Source organism: Myotis myotis, unplaced genomic scaffold (genome assembly GCF_014108235.1).
Source record: "Myotis myotis isolate mMyoMyo1 unplaced genomic scaffold, mMyoMyo1.p scaffold_m19_p_13, whole genome shotgun sequence".
NCBI classification, from domain to species: domain Eukaryota; kingdom Metazoa; phylum Chordata; class Mammalia; order Chiroptera; family Vespertilionidae; genus Myotis; species Myotis myotis.
The window spans coordinates 58,363,133-58,378,590 of record NW_023416317.1 but is presented as its reverse complement, the minus strand read 5'-3'; the positions used below and the strand labels follow the sequence as shown (position 1 = coordinate 58,378,590).

The window sequence follows — 15,458 nt, the reverse complement described above, 5'->3', positions numbered from 1 at the left end:
TGCCCTCACTCACTGCGGCATCCACACGGCTGCGCAACGTCCCAGGCCTGACACCCTCCTGAGATGACCCAGAGGCTTTCAAACAGGAGGGTGCTGGCGTGTTGGGAGGTCAGCAGGGCTGTCCTGGTGAGCTGGTAGCACTGGGCACACCAGGGCTCCGTCCACAGAGCTGGGCACTGTCACCCCTGGCCCGCTTCCTCAACCCAATGACAAAGGGGTCGCTGGGGTCAGAGTCCCACCTGACTCTCACCAAGGCCAGGACTCACTGTGACCAACTGTGAACTACCGCATCTGCTCTTCACAAGACTCTTGAAATCTTACTGTATTTTTAAACACAGAAAGCATACTTTAAAAAACATTTACACACACACTGCCCTAGCAGGTTTGGCTCAGTGGATAGAGCAGTCGGCCTGCAGACCAAAGGGTCCTGGGTTCGATTCCAGTCAAGGACACATACCTTGGTTGCAGGCTCTTCCCCAGCCGGGGCCCTGGTAGGGGCATGTGCAGGAGGCAACCAATCGATGTTTCTGTCTGTCTTTCCCTCTCTCTAAAAGATCAATGAAAAATATCCTCGGGTGAGGATTAACAAAAAAAAAAATTTACACAATTTATTAACATGTTTTACCGTTTTCTTTGCTCACAGAAAATATTTTTAAACTTATTTTGGTGAAACAGATTCATAGGAAGTTAAAAAGAACACAGAGCATCCTGGGTGCTACTCACCCAGCTTCCCCGGATGGGAGTCACAGCTTCCATACTATCTAGCTATATAAAAAGCTAATATGCTAAGTGTCCTTCCCTCTGTCCGGGTAATGACACCACGTAGCAACGTCCGGCTTCCTCTCCCTAGCAACCAGCCTCCTTGGAGTTTCTTCAGCCCAGGAACACCACTTGCTTCATAGCCAGGTGCAAACACTTTACACTGTAACCAAATGTCTGTGAAGCGTTTTCCTGTGCCTCATCTCATTTGATCCTCACAGAAGTTCCGGAGTAGGTAGATAGGAGACACAGTAGAAACCTATTTTATTTTCATTAGCTGAAAATGGAGATTTAGAAAGCTTAGAAACTTGACCCAATTGAAAAGAAGAAATGGTGGACCTTGAAAATGACTTCAGGTTTTCTCACTGCGCAGAATGTAGTCAAACACGCTGCAGTTAAATATTTACTCTTTGTTTTCCCTGCATGTTCTACAATACAGACAGTCTTCAGGTTACATCGGACTCAATGTATGTCATTTCGTGGTTACATCGCCATCTCCATTTATTAAAAAAAAAATTTCATTATTTTGACATTGTACATATGTGCTTTATGTTTTTTATTATTTATCTACCACAAGTAAAAGTCAGAAATTGTTATCTTTTAATTTTTTTTTTTACTGTTTCACTTAATTACTGCTGTGTCTGTGCTCCATGTGAGTGACGTAGGTGCTTATGTAGGTGGGTTCCAACTTACGATGAAAATCGTGTTACGTCACGCAGCAGGAATGGATCTCCGACGTAACTCTACGTGTGTGTGTATATATATGGCTAAGCTGACTTGTGCATGCGTGATACACGTAGAGCTCTCACTGGCACCAATCACACATGTGTGTTTCCATCTGTCATTGTCAATTGTGAGTTTGGTTGATACTTCTATTACAGAGAAAGGGCAAATAGCGATATTAAAATATTTCTTCTAATTTCCTTTCAATGTGCATGAATTTGTGCACCAGGCCACTAGTAGCACAATAAATCCAGAAGTGACATGTGTGGTTCATTCCACGTGATCACACGTGTGCACTTGCGTAATCCCCACTGCCATCAAAAGCTATTCCAACACCACAGAGATCTCCCTCATGATACTCCTTCCTAGTCCCACCATTCCTAAACCTTGGCAGCCACCCATCTGTTCCTTCTCTATGATTTTGTCATTTCATGAACATCACAGAGGAAATCCTATAAGACATGATCTTTACTACATGCGTGTACTTTTCACTCCTCCCAGCCATGCCTTCAATCTCCTGCCATGCCGTTCACTGCTGAGTAGTATTCCATGGCACAGATGCACCGGTTTAATCCATCAAAGGGAATTTTGGGTTTTTTTAATCCTCATCCAAGGATATATTTTTTAATGAATTTTAGAGAGAGAAGAAGGGGGAAGAGAAACATCAGTTGCCTCCCATACGCACCCTGACCGGGGATTGAACCCACAACCTTTTGGTGTACGGGACGATGCTCCAATGAGCCATTGGGCCAGAGCTGTGGGTGTGTGTTCACAGAATAAAACTTAAATTGTCAAAAAAACAAAACAAAGAACACCTTAAATTGTCCACGTCGGGAGTCCTGAGTACAGGACCGGGAAGGAACCCCTGGAAGACTGCATGCCATGTGCGAGGGACTCCTGGCCATGCTCATTTCACCCTCTGGGGGCAATGTTTTCATTTCAAACTGAAGGCAAGGAAGTCACACTGAGCCTAGATCTAGGTCTGGCGACGACTTGGCAACCTCCGCTCCGTGTGTCTTTAAACTGACACATCATGGCGATGACACACCAGGCTGCTGCGAGCCTCTGTGGACTCTCTCTGCTCCTGCACTGCTGCCTGCGTGGACAGCTGATTTCTCGGCCAGGAGAATGGGTGCTGGGTTTTATGTTAAGTACACATTTAGTTTCTGAGGAAATTGCACAAGTATTTCCCAGAGTAACTAGCGTTTACTTCCCGCCTACAATGTGTGAGGTTTTCCGCTCGTCCAGGTCCTGCCAGTATTTATCACCGGCTTCACTGATGCTGTTCGTACAGGCATCCGGCGTCTCCTCATGGCTTCGACTGGCATTTCCCTGATGGCCGGTGGTGCTCAGTAGCTTTCACGTGCCTGCCGCTGATATCACCTGGAAAAGTGTCCCTTCTTGTCTTTTTTCCATTTCCTATCGGACTTTTCCCCCCTTTTTACTGTTGCGTTTTGATAACGCCGTATACTGTTTTAGTTAGGAGGCTTTTATCAGGTATGCGCTCTGCAAATATTTTCTGTCTGTAGCTTTTCTTTTCATTCTCCTCAGACTTTGTGGGAGCAAAAGCGTTTCATTTTGGTTAAGTCAAATTTCACAACATACTTTTTATGGGTTGTACTTTTGGTCTCATGTCTTAAGAATTCTTTACCAAGCTTGGGGTCCTGAATGTTTTCTCCTGAAAGTTGTTATAGTTTTACATTTTACATTTAACCCTCTGACCCATGTTGACTTCTGTCAGGTCCAAGGCTTCGGTTGGGGATCCTCTCAGCCTATGGCTGTCCCATGGCTCCAGCACCGCGTGCTGAAGACCGTGTTTCCTCCACGAGCTCACACATGAGCGGCCACTTCTGACGTGCCCGTTCTCTTCCATGATCTCTGTGCCTGCCTTCCACCAGCCCTGTAGCTTCACAGTGAGTCTTGGGATGGGTAAAGACTCCCCATGCTTTAGTCTTCTAGCTCAGACTTGTTTGAGCTATTCTAGTTCTTTTGCCTTTCCTGATGTATTTCACTTTTTTTGTTATTCCTCATGAGGATATTTTTTCCATTGAATTTTATAGAGTGGAAGGAAGAGAGACAGAGAGAGGAACATCGATGTGAGACACATGGACTGGTTGCCCACACGTGCCCTGACTGGGGCCAGAGGCAGAGCCTGTAACCAAGGTGTGTGCCCTTGACCGGAATCAAACCTGGGACCCTTCAGTCCTCGGGCTGACACTCTATCCACTGAGCCAAACTGGTCAGGGCTCCTGATCCGTTTTACAATAATCCTGTCTACACTTAAAGATTTTATTAGGATTTTGATAGGAGTTGCATTAAACCTGTATATTAATTCTCCAGTAAAACCACCTGGGCTTGGAGATTTTTCAGAGGTTTTTTAATTATGAATTCAGGGTCTTTAATAGTTACAGGGCTATGCAAATGACCTCCTTCATCTGGAGTGAATTGTAGTTTATGCTTTTCAAGGAATTGGTTCATTTCATCAGCCTGTCAAACTCACATGGGCATTTACTTACAATACCCCCTTCCTGTCCTTTTGTGTCTGGGGAATCTGTAGTGATCACCTTATTTCACTCCTAATATTTATATTAATTTGTGTCTTTTTTTGTTGTTACCTCTGTCTTGCTAGATCAGTCAATGCTGATTTTTGCAATGTCTACCTATCTTTGCTCACCATTTCTTCCTACCGCCTGTGGCAGGCCCTGCTGGCTGCCCTCCCAGCATCCTTTCTCTCTTCCTTTTCCATGGAACCTCAATTTCAATCGTGGTGGCAATGGGTCCAAGCTGACCCCTGCACGGACCCAGGCTCCTCCCTCTGTCCCACTGCGAGGGGCCCACAGAGCAGGGGGAGCCTCTCTAGCTGCCCCACGAAACACAGCAAGCCTAGCCCCACGCAGGTCTCCAGACTCTCTCAGACCTCTGTCCCTCCAGGGTTCTGAGATGACCGCTGCCCAAGGACTGAGCCCGGAAGGTCAGCCCATATGCTCAGCCACACACAGGGCTTTCTCAATCAAGCATCACCTCTACACACCCTGTCTGGGACCCAAACTCAAGCACCCCAAGGACCCAGGAAATATTTGATAGATTTGTGCCACACACAGGGGTCTGCTTACTTCTATTTACAGAAAAGACCGTCCACAATATATACATGTACACACACGTGCGCAGGCCACAGAGCTGCTCGGGAGACAAGCAGCTGGCTCTCCCCACGGCGGGCTCCCCCTGACGGGGTGGGGAGCCACTGCTCTGAAGGCAAACGGGAAGTGATGGCCAGCTCAGCCCCCACGCTGTCCAACACCTTCCTCCCACGGGGCAGGCCTCAGTCGGAGTCGCAGGCCTCTTGTTCACTGGTGGCGTCCACTGCAGAGGCCAGGCTGTCCTCCTGGCCTTTCAGCCTCTCACCTGGATGGACAGCAGACAGGGGGTGGGAGAGGCCCCGCACCTGGGCTGCCACCCAGAGGGCAGGGACCCGCCTCGCCAGGCCTGCACTCACGGATCAGCTCGGCGATGGCCCTCTGGGTCCGCTTTTCCAGCTTCTCCAGCTTCTTGGCTACGTCTCTCTTGAGGTCCCTACCGCAGGGAGGGGCAGGAGGCCAGAGGCTGAAGACGGCCCGACGTGGCCCCGAGCCCACCTTGCCTGCAGCCCCTCGGGCACCAGGACTAGCCAGGACGCTCCGCCCACTTCCTGCGCCTCCGAATTCAGCACCTGCCATCCCTCCCAGCCCAGGGAGGCAGGGACCAGCCCGGAGACCCACCCACTGAAGTCCAGGTGTGCAAGGTGGACGGCTCCTCTGGCCCCTCAGTCATTGCTCAGAAGCGACCTGCCCAGTGCGCTGAGTCCTGCTCCTCCTCCACCCGGAGCTCCCAGAAGGCACCCACGCTGTCCCCTGGCTCTGGGTTCCCAGGACTTAGGACCCAAGCTCATTTCATCAACTTTAAACACCTCCCTCTGGCGCTGTCCCTGACAGACTTACAGACGAGAGGAAGAGGCCTACCCCTGGCCCAGGCCCGGCACCAAGCGCTCCCGCCCCTCAGTCTGCACAGGTTCTCCCCTTGCAACACTTACCAGTCCGGCTTCCGGGGTGCGAGGTTGGCCAGGTCCTGGGGAGGAAGGAGACACCTGTCAGGGCCAGAGGGGCCCCACCCCAAAGGAAGGAGGGAGATGGACAGAGGTAGGAAAACAGGAGGAAGAAAAGGAGGAAGGAGGGGTGAGGGGACGTGGGAGGTGGAAAGGGAAACAAGAAGGGAAGAGAAGGGAGGAGGGAGGAGAGCAGGTGCAGGAGAAAAGGCCTCAGGAGGGGCGAGAACGGGCCACTCGCCACCCTGCCACTCACCACTTCCTCAATGACTGGCTCGGGCTTAGCGGCCTCCAGTTGCTCCCTCACCTTCTCTTCCACTAGAGGGCACAAGACAACAAGGGGGGCTGGGAGAGGCTGCCACTTGCCTGGTGACAGCAGCTGCAGCCACGGCAAGGGAAGAGGGTGCAGGCAGGTCCTGGGGACCTCTCTTGTCCCCTTGGCCCCCAGCCAGCCAGACGGAAGACCCTGGAAGGTGGCTCTGGAGGAAGGCTGGGGGCTCCCAGGATGAAAGCCATCCGGGCAAAGCAGGCAGCTGGCGTAGTCAGAGCCAGACTTCGCCCCCAGCTGTGAATACATCCAAAGTGGGTTCTGGGCAGGGCCCAGAAGACCGGCTCTCCCCAGTCTCCAGGGGCCCAGGATTTCCTCCCATCTCCCGTGCTCCCAGACGGGGACGGCCACCTGGAGGCGCACTCGGCGCACCCTGGGCCTCCAGGCAGTGACCGGGGACCTGGCCCTGGGGCACAGACGCTGGGAGCCCTCACACCAAACCTGGGCTCTACAGGCTTCTGCCAGGCTCATCAAAGGCCCCACGTTCCCTCAGGGCCCCCGTCCTGCCTCCCCCTCCAGCCATGGGTACTGCCCCCGAGGCATGGGACCAGCTCCCTGTCCCTCTCCTCTGTCCTGCCTCACTGTCCCCTCCCCACAAGGTGCCACTGGACCCACCACAGTGGGGCCCAAAACACCCGGGACACATGGGAATTTCAGGGGCAAAGTAGATGAGGAAGCAGATGGGTGTGGCTGAAAAGGCAGCACTTTGCTGTTTTACAAGATAATGTATTTATTCACTTATTACTCATCGAATTGAAAGCAAAAATGAAGTTTAAAAGGGTCAGGGACCTGCGTGACAAGAACCCCAGCATCTCCGGTGCAGGTGGCTGGGGACAGGCCACTGCTGGCCGATGCTCCTGGCTCCTGGCTGCTGCCCACACTTGTAGAGTGCAGCCCTCGGCGGCGGCCCTCACCCACCGCAGCACCTCTCCCGGCCTCTGGGCCTGGCGCTGTCACACCTCCACCTGGTGGGCGTCCGCCTGCCCTGCTCTTGCAGCACCTGCCCTCATCGGGGCCTCTCTCTGACCTTCATGGGTCCGGGCACCACTTCTCAGCCCAGAGGGTTCCTCTGAGATGAGGCCTCTTCCCTCCAAGGCCCCTGGGAGGCCCCCCAGTCGGGTGCGAGCAGGGCAGAGCCCGGCCTGCTTCTCTGCGGTCACCAACACTGACCACGTGTGCACCTGCCAGGAAGTGGTGGGGAGGGTGCTAGAGGCCCAGCTTCCTTTCAATGGAGGCACTGACAGTGCCCGAGCAGAGACCAGCACCTACCTGCCACGGGCTTGGCCTGGGGCACCCGCCTCCTCTTCAGGTCCTCGTCCTCGGGGACATAGTTCCGCAGCCTGAGTTCCCTGCGCAGCAGAGACGGCAGAGACGGCGTGAACGGGGGACAGTCTGGGTCACCGCAGACACATGCAGGCCAGACTGACGAAGCCACAGCTGTGACTTCCCCCTTCCTCTCTGGAGCGGCCCCGGAGGAGGAGGCCGGGGACAGAGGTGCTATGGGCCCGCCCTCTGCGCCTCAGCCCCGCATCTCTCAGCAGCTGGCTGGCAGCTCTCCCAAGGCCCTGCCCACCCTGCAGGCTGCCATGGGAGCTGGGGCTGGGGGGCCCGAGCAGCATTCACCAGCGTCTCCCCAGGATTATCTTCCTCTGACAGTTACGGGAGCTGAGGGCCAGAGACGCCCCAATTGTAGATGGTCACACAGCAGAGCCCTGGCTGAGTTACTCCTGAAAGACAAAGCTGGTCGTCACCCACTGGTTCCCAACCTGGCCTCGTCCTCAGAGCCTCCGTGCCGGGGCCACTGGTACATCGTCCCTGGACTCTGATGGCAAGATCTGTGCTGGGCGTGGCCGGTAAGGGCTGAGGGGACTGGCAGGACACCGTGGAGGGCTGGGACAGCCACGCCCACCGTGGCAGAGCCCGAGACCTCTGTGAGGGAACCACGAGGGACCAGAGTCACACCGGGGACTGCCACAGGCACGTGCCCCTGTCCCCGCAGCTGAGTCTCCGCAGACTGGGGCCCCTGGCTCGGCAGCCCCAGTCCCCACCCACAGAGCCTCGCCTGCAGAGGGCCCTGGGGGCTGGTGCTTAATAAGGGGCCACTGGGCCAGGACGAGGCCTGAGGCAGAGTGTCCGGCCCACCTGCCGGCCAGGGAGGACTGCAGTGCGGGTCCTCATCCTCCCCACAACCTCCTAGGGGTCTTTCCGAGGACTACTGCCCTCAGACGTCCTGGGCCTCCAGGACAGAGGACAGTCTCCCAACAGCAGGCTCACAGTCTCATCTACCAAACCCCTCTGTGCCAGGCCACCAAGGGCTCCCGTCTGCCCCCACCCTGGCAGACAGCCTCTCCAGAGGGGAGGGCAGGTGCTGTGACCACACGGCCAGCACTGGCAGCAAGCGGTCTGGACGTGGGGACTTCAAGTTCAATCCCTATTCACCAGTACCTGCCCCATCCCCTCTTCCAGGGCCCCTGAGACCACAGCCCCAGGGCCAGGCTGAATCTTTGTGCCCTGGGGGCAGTGCCCGCCTTGCCTCTGAGGAGCAGGGACACCAGCCCTGGCCCCCGGCCCCGCCCCTCACGCCAGCCCCAGGCCTCAGGTTAGTGGCAGATCAGGTTGCAGTGGGCGTGCCCCGCACACTGGCTTCCCCTCACCACAGGGTGGGGAGAAAAGCAGAAGAGAAACTGGGTGTGGGAAACTGCCGGGATTTGTGGGAAAAACACTGTCACTCTCAAACTGGCTCCAGGGTTCCGTGAGAAATCAGTCTCGAGAGTCGGGGGGGGAGGGGGAGGAGGGGGACTGTGTCAGGACCCTGAGCGGCACACGCCCATGCCCTCCCCTGCCCAGGCCTCAGCAGGGCAGCTGGACTAAGAGAGGACACGGCAGGGGACAGGGAGGTGCCAGAAGCCCCTGGGAAAACGCACAGCAGCCCCCAGCTCCCACTGCCCCTGTGCCCCTGGAGCTGGGCACTGGTCAGTCGTGAACACCTGGGTCCCGGTCAGTGGCCTGTCCCACTCTGGGCCTCAGCTTCCCCATCTGTACACCAGGAGGCAGGCTATGCTGGGTGTCAGGTCTGTCAAGCCAGGTTCAGGGCCTCCGGACTCACTGTGAGAGCTGATGAAGACACTGCCCCTCCCTCCCACCCCACTCACAGCCAAGGGCAAGCCTCTGGGAGAGGTCCTGGGCACAGGGTTCTGCTCAGGCCTGGCCTTTCCAATGCAGGACTGCGGCTTGTTTAAGCCCTCCCGCCCTCCGCAGACAACTTAAAAACCTGACAACGGACACAGGAGTGGGAAGTTAGGTTCACAGTTGTGAGCAGGCCAAACTCAGTTCCTTCTTGTATTCCTATTTATTTATGACTGTATCCTGAGGCCCGGCGCATGAATTCATGCGTGGGTAAGGTCCCTCGGGGCGGCCTGCAGAGACCAGGCCCCAGCTTGCGTCCCCAGCCTCGCAGCCCGCCGTGGCCTGGCGCCACCCCCTCAACTGCTCCTCCATGCCACTGCGCCCCGCTCTCTTCGGCCACTGGGGCCGGCAGCGCCTCCACTGCCACCCATTGCCAGCACTGCATCACCAGCGCCCACCATGTTCCGCGCCACCCCCTAGTGGTCAGCACACATCATAGCGAGCGGTAGAACGACCGCATATTAGGCTTTTATTATTTGGATTTATATTATTTGTTTTCTTACTATTGTTGTTTTATACCCTTGTGACTATCTTTTAGGTAATGATGGCTGGTAATTTAACCAACCATCACCAGCAGTGGATACGGGTCCAACTCTTGCCCACCTGTGAGTTTTTAAATCTGCTGGTGGCCTTGGAGAAGTGCCAAAGCCGCAGGGACCGGAGGGGCTGCACGCCCAGCAGAAGGCGGGGTCGCCCGATGGAGGGCAACTCCTCCTCCGTGAAGAATCTGTCTACTGGCAGCAGAGCCTCCTGCAATCCCGGGGCCTGAAGAGACAAAGTCTGTGTGCAGGGCAGCCAAGAAGCAGGGCCCGCCCCCCCACCCCCAGGCTTTCTGTCATGATCCCCACATAACCCCATCTTCAGAATCGGGGTGAACCTGAAACAGAAACAGAGGTGGGCATCGGCAGTCACCGGCGGCTGCCGTGGGAAGAAGGGGCCGTGTGACTGGGCACTGGGAGAGGAAACCTCTCCTTCAGGCCTGAGGGGTGGGTGGGCCAGGGCGCCCGAGCTCACTGCCCGCCTGCAGCTGGACCAATTCTCTCCCGAGCAGCAATTTCGACCGGTGCTGCAGGCATGTCTAAAACATGCAACACCTGACCACTTAGGCAGGAGCACTGACCTTCTCTCCTCAGATTATCAAACAGAAAAACAACAACAGCCAACACAACAATCACTGTCCAATGTGAATGAATAAACACTATACCTATTTTCTGTCAGATCAATGAAAAATAATATATTTTTTGGTGTGCCGCAGAATTTTAATAGTTCATTTATGTGTGCCATGAGATGAAAATGGTTGAAAATCGCTGCTCTAGAGGAAAATAAATTACCCGGAACCACAAATTATCTCTAGAACTTTTCATACCTAACATCCAGGATTCAATCAAAGCCGTGAGAAAAAATAAAGACAACATACACGGGTGATCCAAATATTGGGATGATTAGAAATGAAATGTAATATAATTAACACTAATAAAAGTTCAGGAAGATAAACCACAAGATGGAGAATTTCAGCAGACAACCTGAAACTGCAAAAATTAATCAAATGGGAATTATACAGTTGAAAATATAACCAACACTAAGGACTCAATAAATGAGTTCAACAGTAGTTAGGGCACATATAAAGAAAGGACTAGTAAACGGTAAGACAAGCCAGAAAATGTCCACAGAGAAGTTGGAAATTACAGAAAAGAGCATGAGAGACACATGCAACAGGATCAAAAGATCTGACATACATGTAATTACAGTCCCAGAGGCAATAAATAGATCACGACTGAGAATTTTTTACATTAATGAAAAACATCAACCCATCGATTAGAGAAACACTATGAACTCCAAAGAAAAGACCCCCAGGCAAATCTCTGTCCAACTACTGAACCCGAGACAAATGTGGTTTTTTCCTCAAAAATATTTTATTGACTTTTTTACAGAGAGGATCTAGCAGCCTTTGTCTATCATATCAGAACTAAGGAATCAACATGTCACCCTACATGACACGATCCTGACAAATACTGAGAAGATCAAACGGCCCCAGAGCAGCAAGGCCGAGACACCACACTGAGGCCGGGGCCGGGGGACTCTGTGAGTCTGGCTCAAGACCGACAGTGCCTTGGTTTGTTACATGACTATCGTGATGGGGAAACTGGCTGCAAACAGTAATCGCACCTCCTGTTTTCAGAGTCTGGTAAAACTCTCATGTCGTTAAACAAGAAAAGAAACGTGAAGCCCGGGGGCAGAGGTCTAGCGCGCCAGAGAGAAAGGCGGCTTCCCGACGGACTGCCGGGCCCACCTCCCGACCACATGGATCTGAGCGTCCACACTGCGGGGCAGGCGTCTGGCCCGGCCCCTGCCCCCTCTTCATGCCACAAGTCTCACCTGCAGGCCTGCCCTCTCTTCTCCCCGGTGCTCTCAGGGCCACTCCACCCCACTCCCGCGCACGCACCCTGCCCTGCACCCTGGAGAGGCAGAATGGGGCAGCCCCGTGTGGCCTGGGGGCCAGAGGGACAGTGGTGAGAGGCGCTCCTCAGCCACAGCCCTGGACACCAGCTCCGCCGGGCCATCAGCACCTGAGCCCAGAGGGCTCTCCGTCCTTGAACGTCCAGAGTAGAGCCGCAGGAGCTCTTCCCGGAACACCCCGCCCGCAGCACGAAGCCGTCTGCTTTAGCCTGTAGGCCCAGCACATGGAGACACTCCCTGTCCCCAACATAAACAAGGCCTGGAGCCCATGGAAAGGCGAGGCCACAATCCCTACCGGGACCACCACTGCTCCAGGCCTGCCCCAGTCCTCCCTTCAAGTCACATTAAAATGTTCAAAGCCCAAGGCTGTTTCCATGGTCACTGCCGCTGGCTGTTCACGGAGCTTGCAGGCGAGGACAGGAATGGCCGGGGTCCCCACGTGGGACTGATGGGACTGGCGGGCTCATTGTTCTCCATCAGACAGGGGCCAAAGGAGGGGCTGCTCCCCCTCTCGGATGGGAGGCCTTCGAGGCGACACTAGCGTGAATGTGGTTTCCTCACCTCAGGGTGGACCACACCCACCCCACCAAGGGGAAGACTGGGTGCGAAGGGCTCTGGCAGCACTCAAGGTCATGACATACAAGACCAAGACTTAATTCCAGGCAACAGGACCCAGCCACCCTCCCCCACAGTCAGGGCCAGTCTGCTTCCCACGGTTCCCATGACACACCATCCTGAAACCAGTCCTCTCTTGATTCAGTTGCCCACATCCCGGGGCCCACTCCTGAGCAACAGGATCAGGAAAAACAGGGTGACAGCAGGTGTCTGAGCTGCTGCTTCAGCAAAAATCCTGGAGCTATGGCCCAGCCCCCTGCCCACGGGCCAGCCCCCTGCCCACAGTCTGGCCCCTGCCCACGGGCCAGCCCCCTGCCCACAGTCTGGCCCCTGCCCACGGTCCAGCCCCCTGCCCACAGGCCAGCCCCCTGCCCACAGTCCGGCCCCTGCCCACGGGCCAGCCCCCTGGCCACGCTGGGACACCCTGGCCTGGAGCAGGAGGCGGGGAGGGAGCCGCTCTAGGAGGCACCACTGGAGTGGGGCAATGTTTGCCAAGTCAAGCTGACATCATGATCTGCGAGTGATCACACCCTGCTTCAGACACCATCCTGGGACCCAACCCACAGAGGCGAGAGGGCCTGGCGTTTACCAGCCTAAAGGGTTTGGGCGCCAGGCCTGGGCTGGGCCTCAGCTGGCGGGAACCTCTCTCCACATGGAGCTGGAGAACTAGTTTTCCATCCGGAGAAGGCAGGTTGGTACCACTTTCTCCACAGGCCAGGCCAGGATGTCCCCGAGCAGTGACTGTGCCAGCTGGGGTAGACATGGCCCAGAGCCAGAGGGAGGCGGCGGTTGTGGGCCCTTACGAAGGAGTGCCAACACCTCCCCTCTCCTCGGTCACAAGCCCGGCCTAGACCCGCCTCACGCACATACCAGCCAACCTGCCATGGGGAGTGACTGAGGCTTAGAAAGCAGAGCAGTTGCATGAAGCCCTCTCTGCAGGCCAGCTTCCCAAGGGCCCAGATCAGACAGGTGGCGGTGAACCTTTTATATCAGGACGCTGGGCAGGTGGCTGAGCAGACAGAGGGCCTGTGGACAGAGGCAAGAGCACCTCCTTTTGGGCAGCACTTCTCCTTTTGAGGGAGGTGGCGGCGGAGGGGCTGGGTTAGAGAGGAGGCATGGCCGCCCTGCAGAACAAGCCACAGGAGGGCAGGTCCAGCCCAGAGAAGAAGCAGGGACCCTCTGGGGGTGGGGTCCTGTCTTTCTCAGAGTGGAGCCTGGGCCGGTCGACCTAGAGGGGCTGACTCCCCCATGGGGATTAGGTTGTATGAGGACGGGACAGGATTTATCGCAAAGGGAGCAATAAAACTTAAAAAAAATTTGGGATCTAGAGAATCCATGCAGTTCCCATCAAAATCCTAGCAAGCCTTTCCATAAATATGAAGGAGCGGATCCTACAAGGATACGGAAAGGCAAAGGCGCGTGGACAGCAGGATCCTGGAGTCTCCTGGACAGACGGGCAGGCGCCCGGGCAGAGGAAGGTGGTGACTGCCCAGCACGGTGCTGAGGGGTGAGGCCCGGGGCGCCTGCTCCAACGCGACTGGAGTCCATCTCCTCAGCCACAGCCTGAGGCAGGACCTGCCCCACAGCGTATCTGGGCCGACAACGGGATCTGCTAACGACGCCACGTGCTTGCTGAGGGCCATCTATCGCACACGTAAGGGAAGCTCTACAGAGGGTCCTAACCACCCGTTTCTTGGTCACATGTGCTTATTTCCACCCTCACCCACCCCCTTGCTGTTCTCCCAACTCCTGTCCCATTTGCAAAGTTAGCAGAGACCTTACGCAAAAGTTAACTGCCTTTTCTGGGTGTGTCTGGAGCCCTCAGCTCTCAGGAGGGCCCCAAAGTTTCCTCCTTCTGCCCAAAGCCCCAGTCCAGCCAGGTAACAGCGATGGCGTGTGTTCCACTCCCCAGAAGGGAAGCCAGTTTGCTTCCCCAGCTCAGCTGCAGACATGAAGGTGGAGAGGCTCAGAGAAACAACGCGACCCGCCCAGGACGTGTGAACACACTTGGTAAACAGCCAAGTCAGGTGCAGGCACACACCCCTGTGAACTTGAAATGGCCCTGGCTCCTCTGAGATGGGCTTCTGAATGGGGCAGAGAGGGGCCTGCACCTGGGGAGGGTTCTACTTACTCTGGTGAAGGCGATATGAGGCCGTGGCATCAGGAAAGCGTGCTCCCAGGTGCCGGCCCAGCCCCTCCTGTGCACCCCCTCAACCAAGAGCCCACGGAGCCCAGCTTTCTCAGGGCACCAAGATCTACCCCCATGTGAGCAGGAGCCTCCACAGGCCTGTGCCTGAAGGAAACGGCTCAGGGCAAAGGCCACCAAGGCCACCTGTCCACGCAGACACCAGGTCTGGCCCAAGCACAGCTCCACAGCTGCTCGGTGGCCCCAGCTCAGGGCTGGGTAGGAAGTGCTAACAGACATGAAGCTTACCCTGGCTCACGAGGACCAACCACCCAGCCCCTCCCTGCCCCCTACACTGCTTCCGAAACCTGTCCCAGAATCTGTTGGAGGTTCCAGCTCTCATGTGCCTGCAACCACAGGGGGAGGGAGCCTTGTGTAGGCAACTTTACCAGACCCAACCAGACGACGGGATTTGGCAGAATAAGATCAATCCTGTAGGTGAGCTACTGAGGGGGACGAGAGGACAGAAAGAGCGGGCGCTGAGCTCTACAGAAAGCCGAATGTCGGGGGACAAGGAAAGGAGTGCCAGGCTGGGACAGCTCAGAGATGACGGGTCAGGAAACACTAGTGGCTGGGTGGCTAAGGGAAACAGGAGGCGGCCCCAGCCCGCTGGCCCCGCTAGCTCACACACCAGGGAGGTCTGGAGCCAGTTCTTCAGGTGCTGTAGAGCCGAGCCACGCGAGGGCCTGGAGATCGAGGAGGCAGAACGTGGGGTCAGCAGGAAAGGCTGGGACTGAGCGTCACAGGGCCAGTGGGGGAGGTGCAGGTCTGACCGGGCGGAGGGGCCAGTGAGGAAGGAACGGAAGAGGCTGAACGCAGAGTGGGAGGACGTGAGAACCCACAGGGGCTGGAGGACAGGAGGGCAGGGAGCTGCGAGCGGGCATTACCTGTGCTTCTCGCCCTCCTCCTCCCCTTCTCTAAGCTGCTTGGTCTGTGGCTCCGCATCTTCCTTGTCCTGCAAAGGGAGGGAGAGAACCGGCTGCTCAGATGAAGGAGGAGATCGTGGGAGGCACACGCAGGCCAGCAGCTGCCGCCTCCGAGCAGGCACGGCCGCTGTAACTGCCGCCACAGCACCGACGCCTCCCTCCTCGCCCTCAACTCCCGGCAGAATTCAAAACCCACCCCCC

The 15,458-nt window shown here is 56.0% G+C and overlaps 1 protein-coding gene across 2 annotated transcripts in view; it reads right to left on the bottom strand.

The window, feature by feature from the left end:
* Window positions 1–3,842: 3,842 nt before the first annotated feature.
* CCDC12 (coiled-coil domain containing 12) overlaps window positions 3,843–15,458 on the bottom strand; it is a 39,089-nt gene continuing 27,473 nt past the window's right edge. The window contains exons 4-9 of one of the 2 annotated variants that reach the window (XM_036333771.1): window positions 15,219–15,286; window positions 7,158–7,237; window positions 5,817–5,878; window positions 5,549–5,583; window positions 4,976–5,052; window positions 3,843–4,884 (exon numbers count right to left, since the gene is read on the bottom strand). In XM_036333771.1, the coding sequence (XP_036189664.1) occupies window positions 4,802–4,884; window positions 4,976–5,052; window positions 5,549–5,583; window positions 5,817–5,878; window positions 7,158–7,237; window positions 15,219–15,286 (405 nt within the window). In that variant the 3' untranslated portion in view covers window positions 3,843–4,801. Of the gene's footprint in view, window positions 5,053–5,548; window positions 5,584–5,816; window positions 5,879–7,157; window positions 7,238–15,218; window positions 15,287–15,458 lie in introns of both variants that reach the window. The other variant, XM_036333770.1, reaches the window with a different exon arrangement.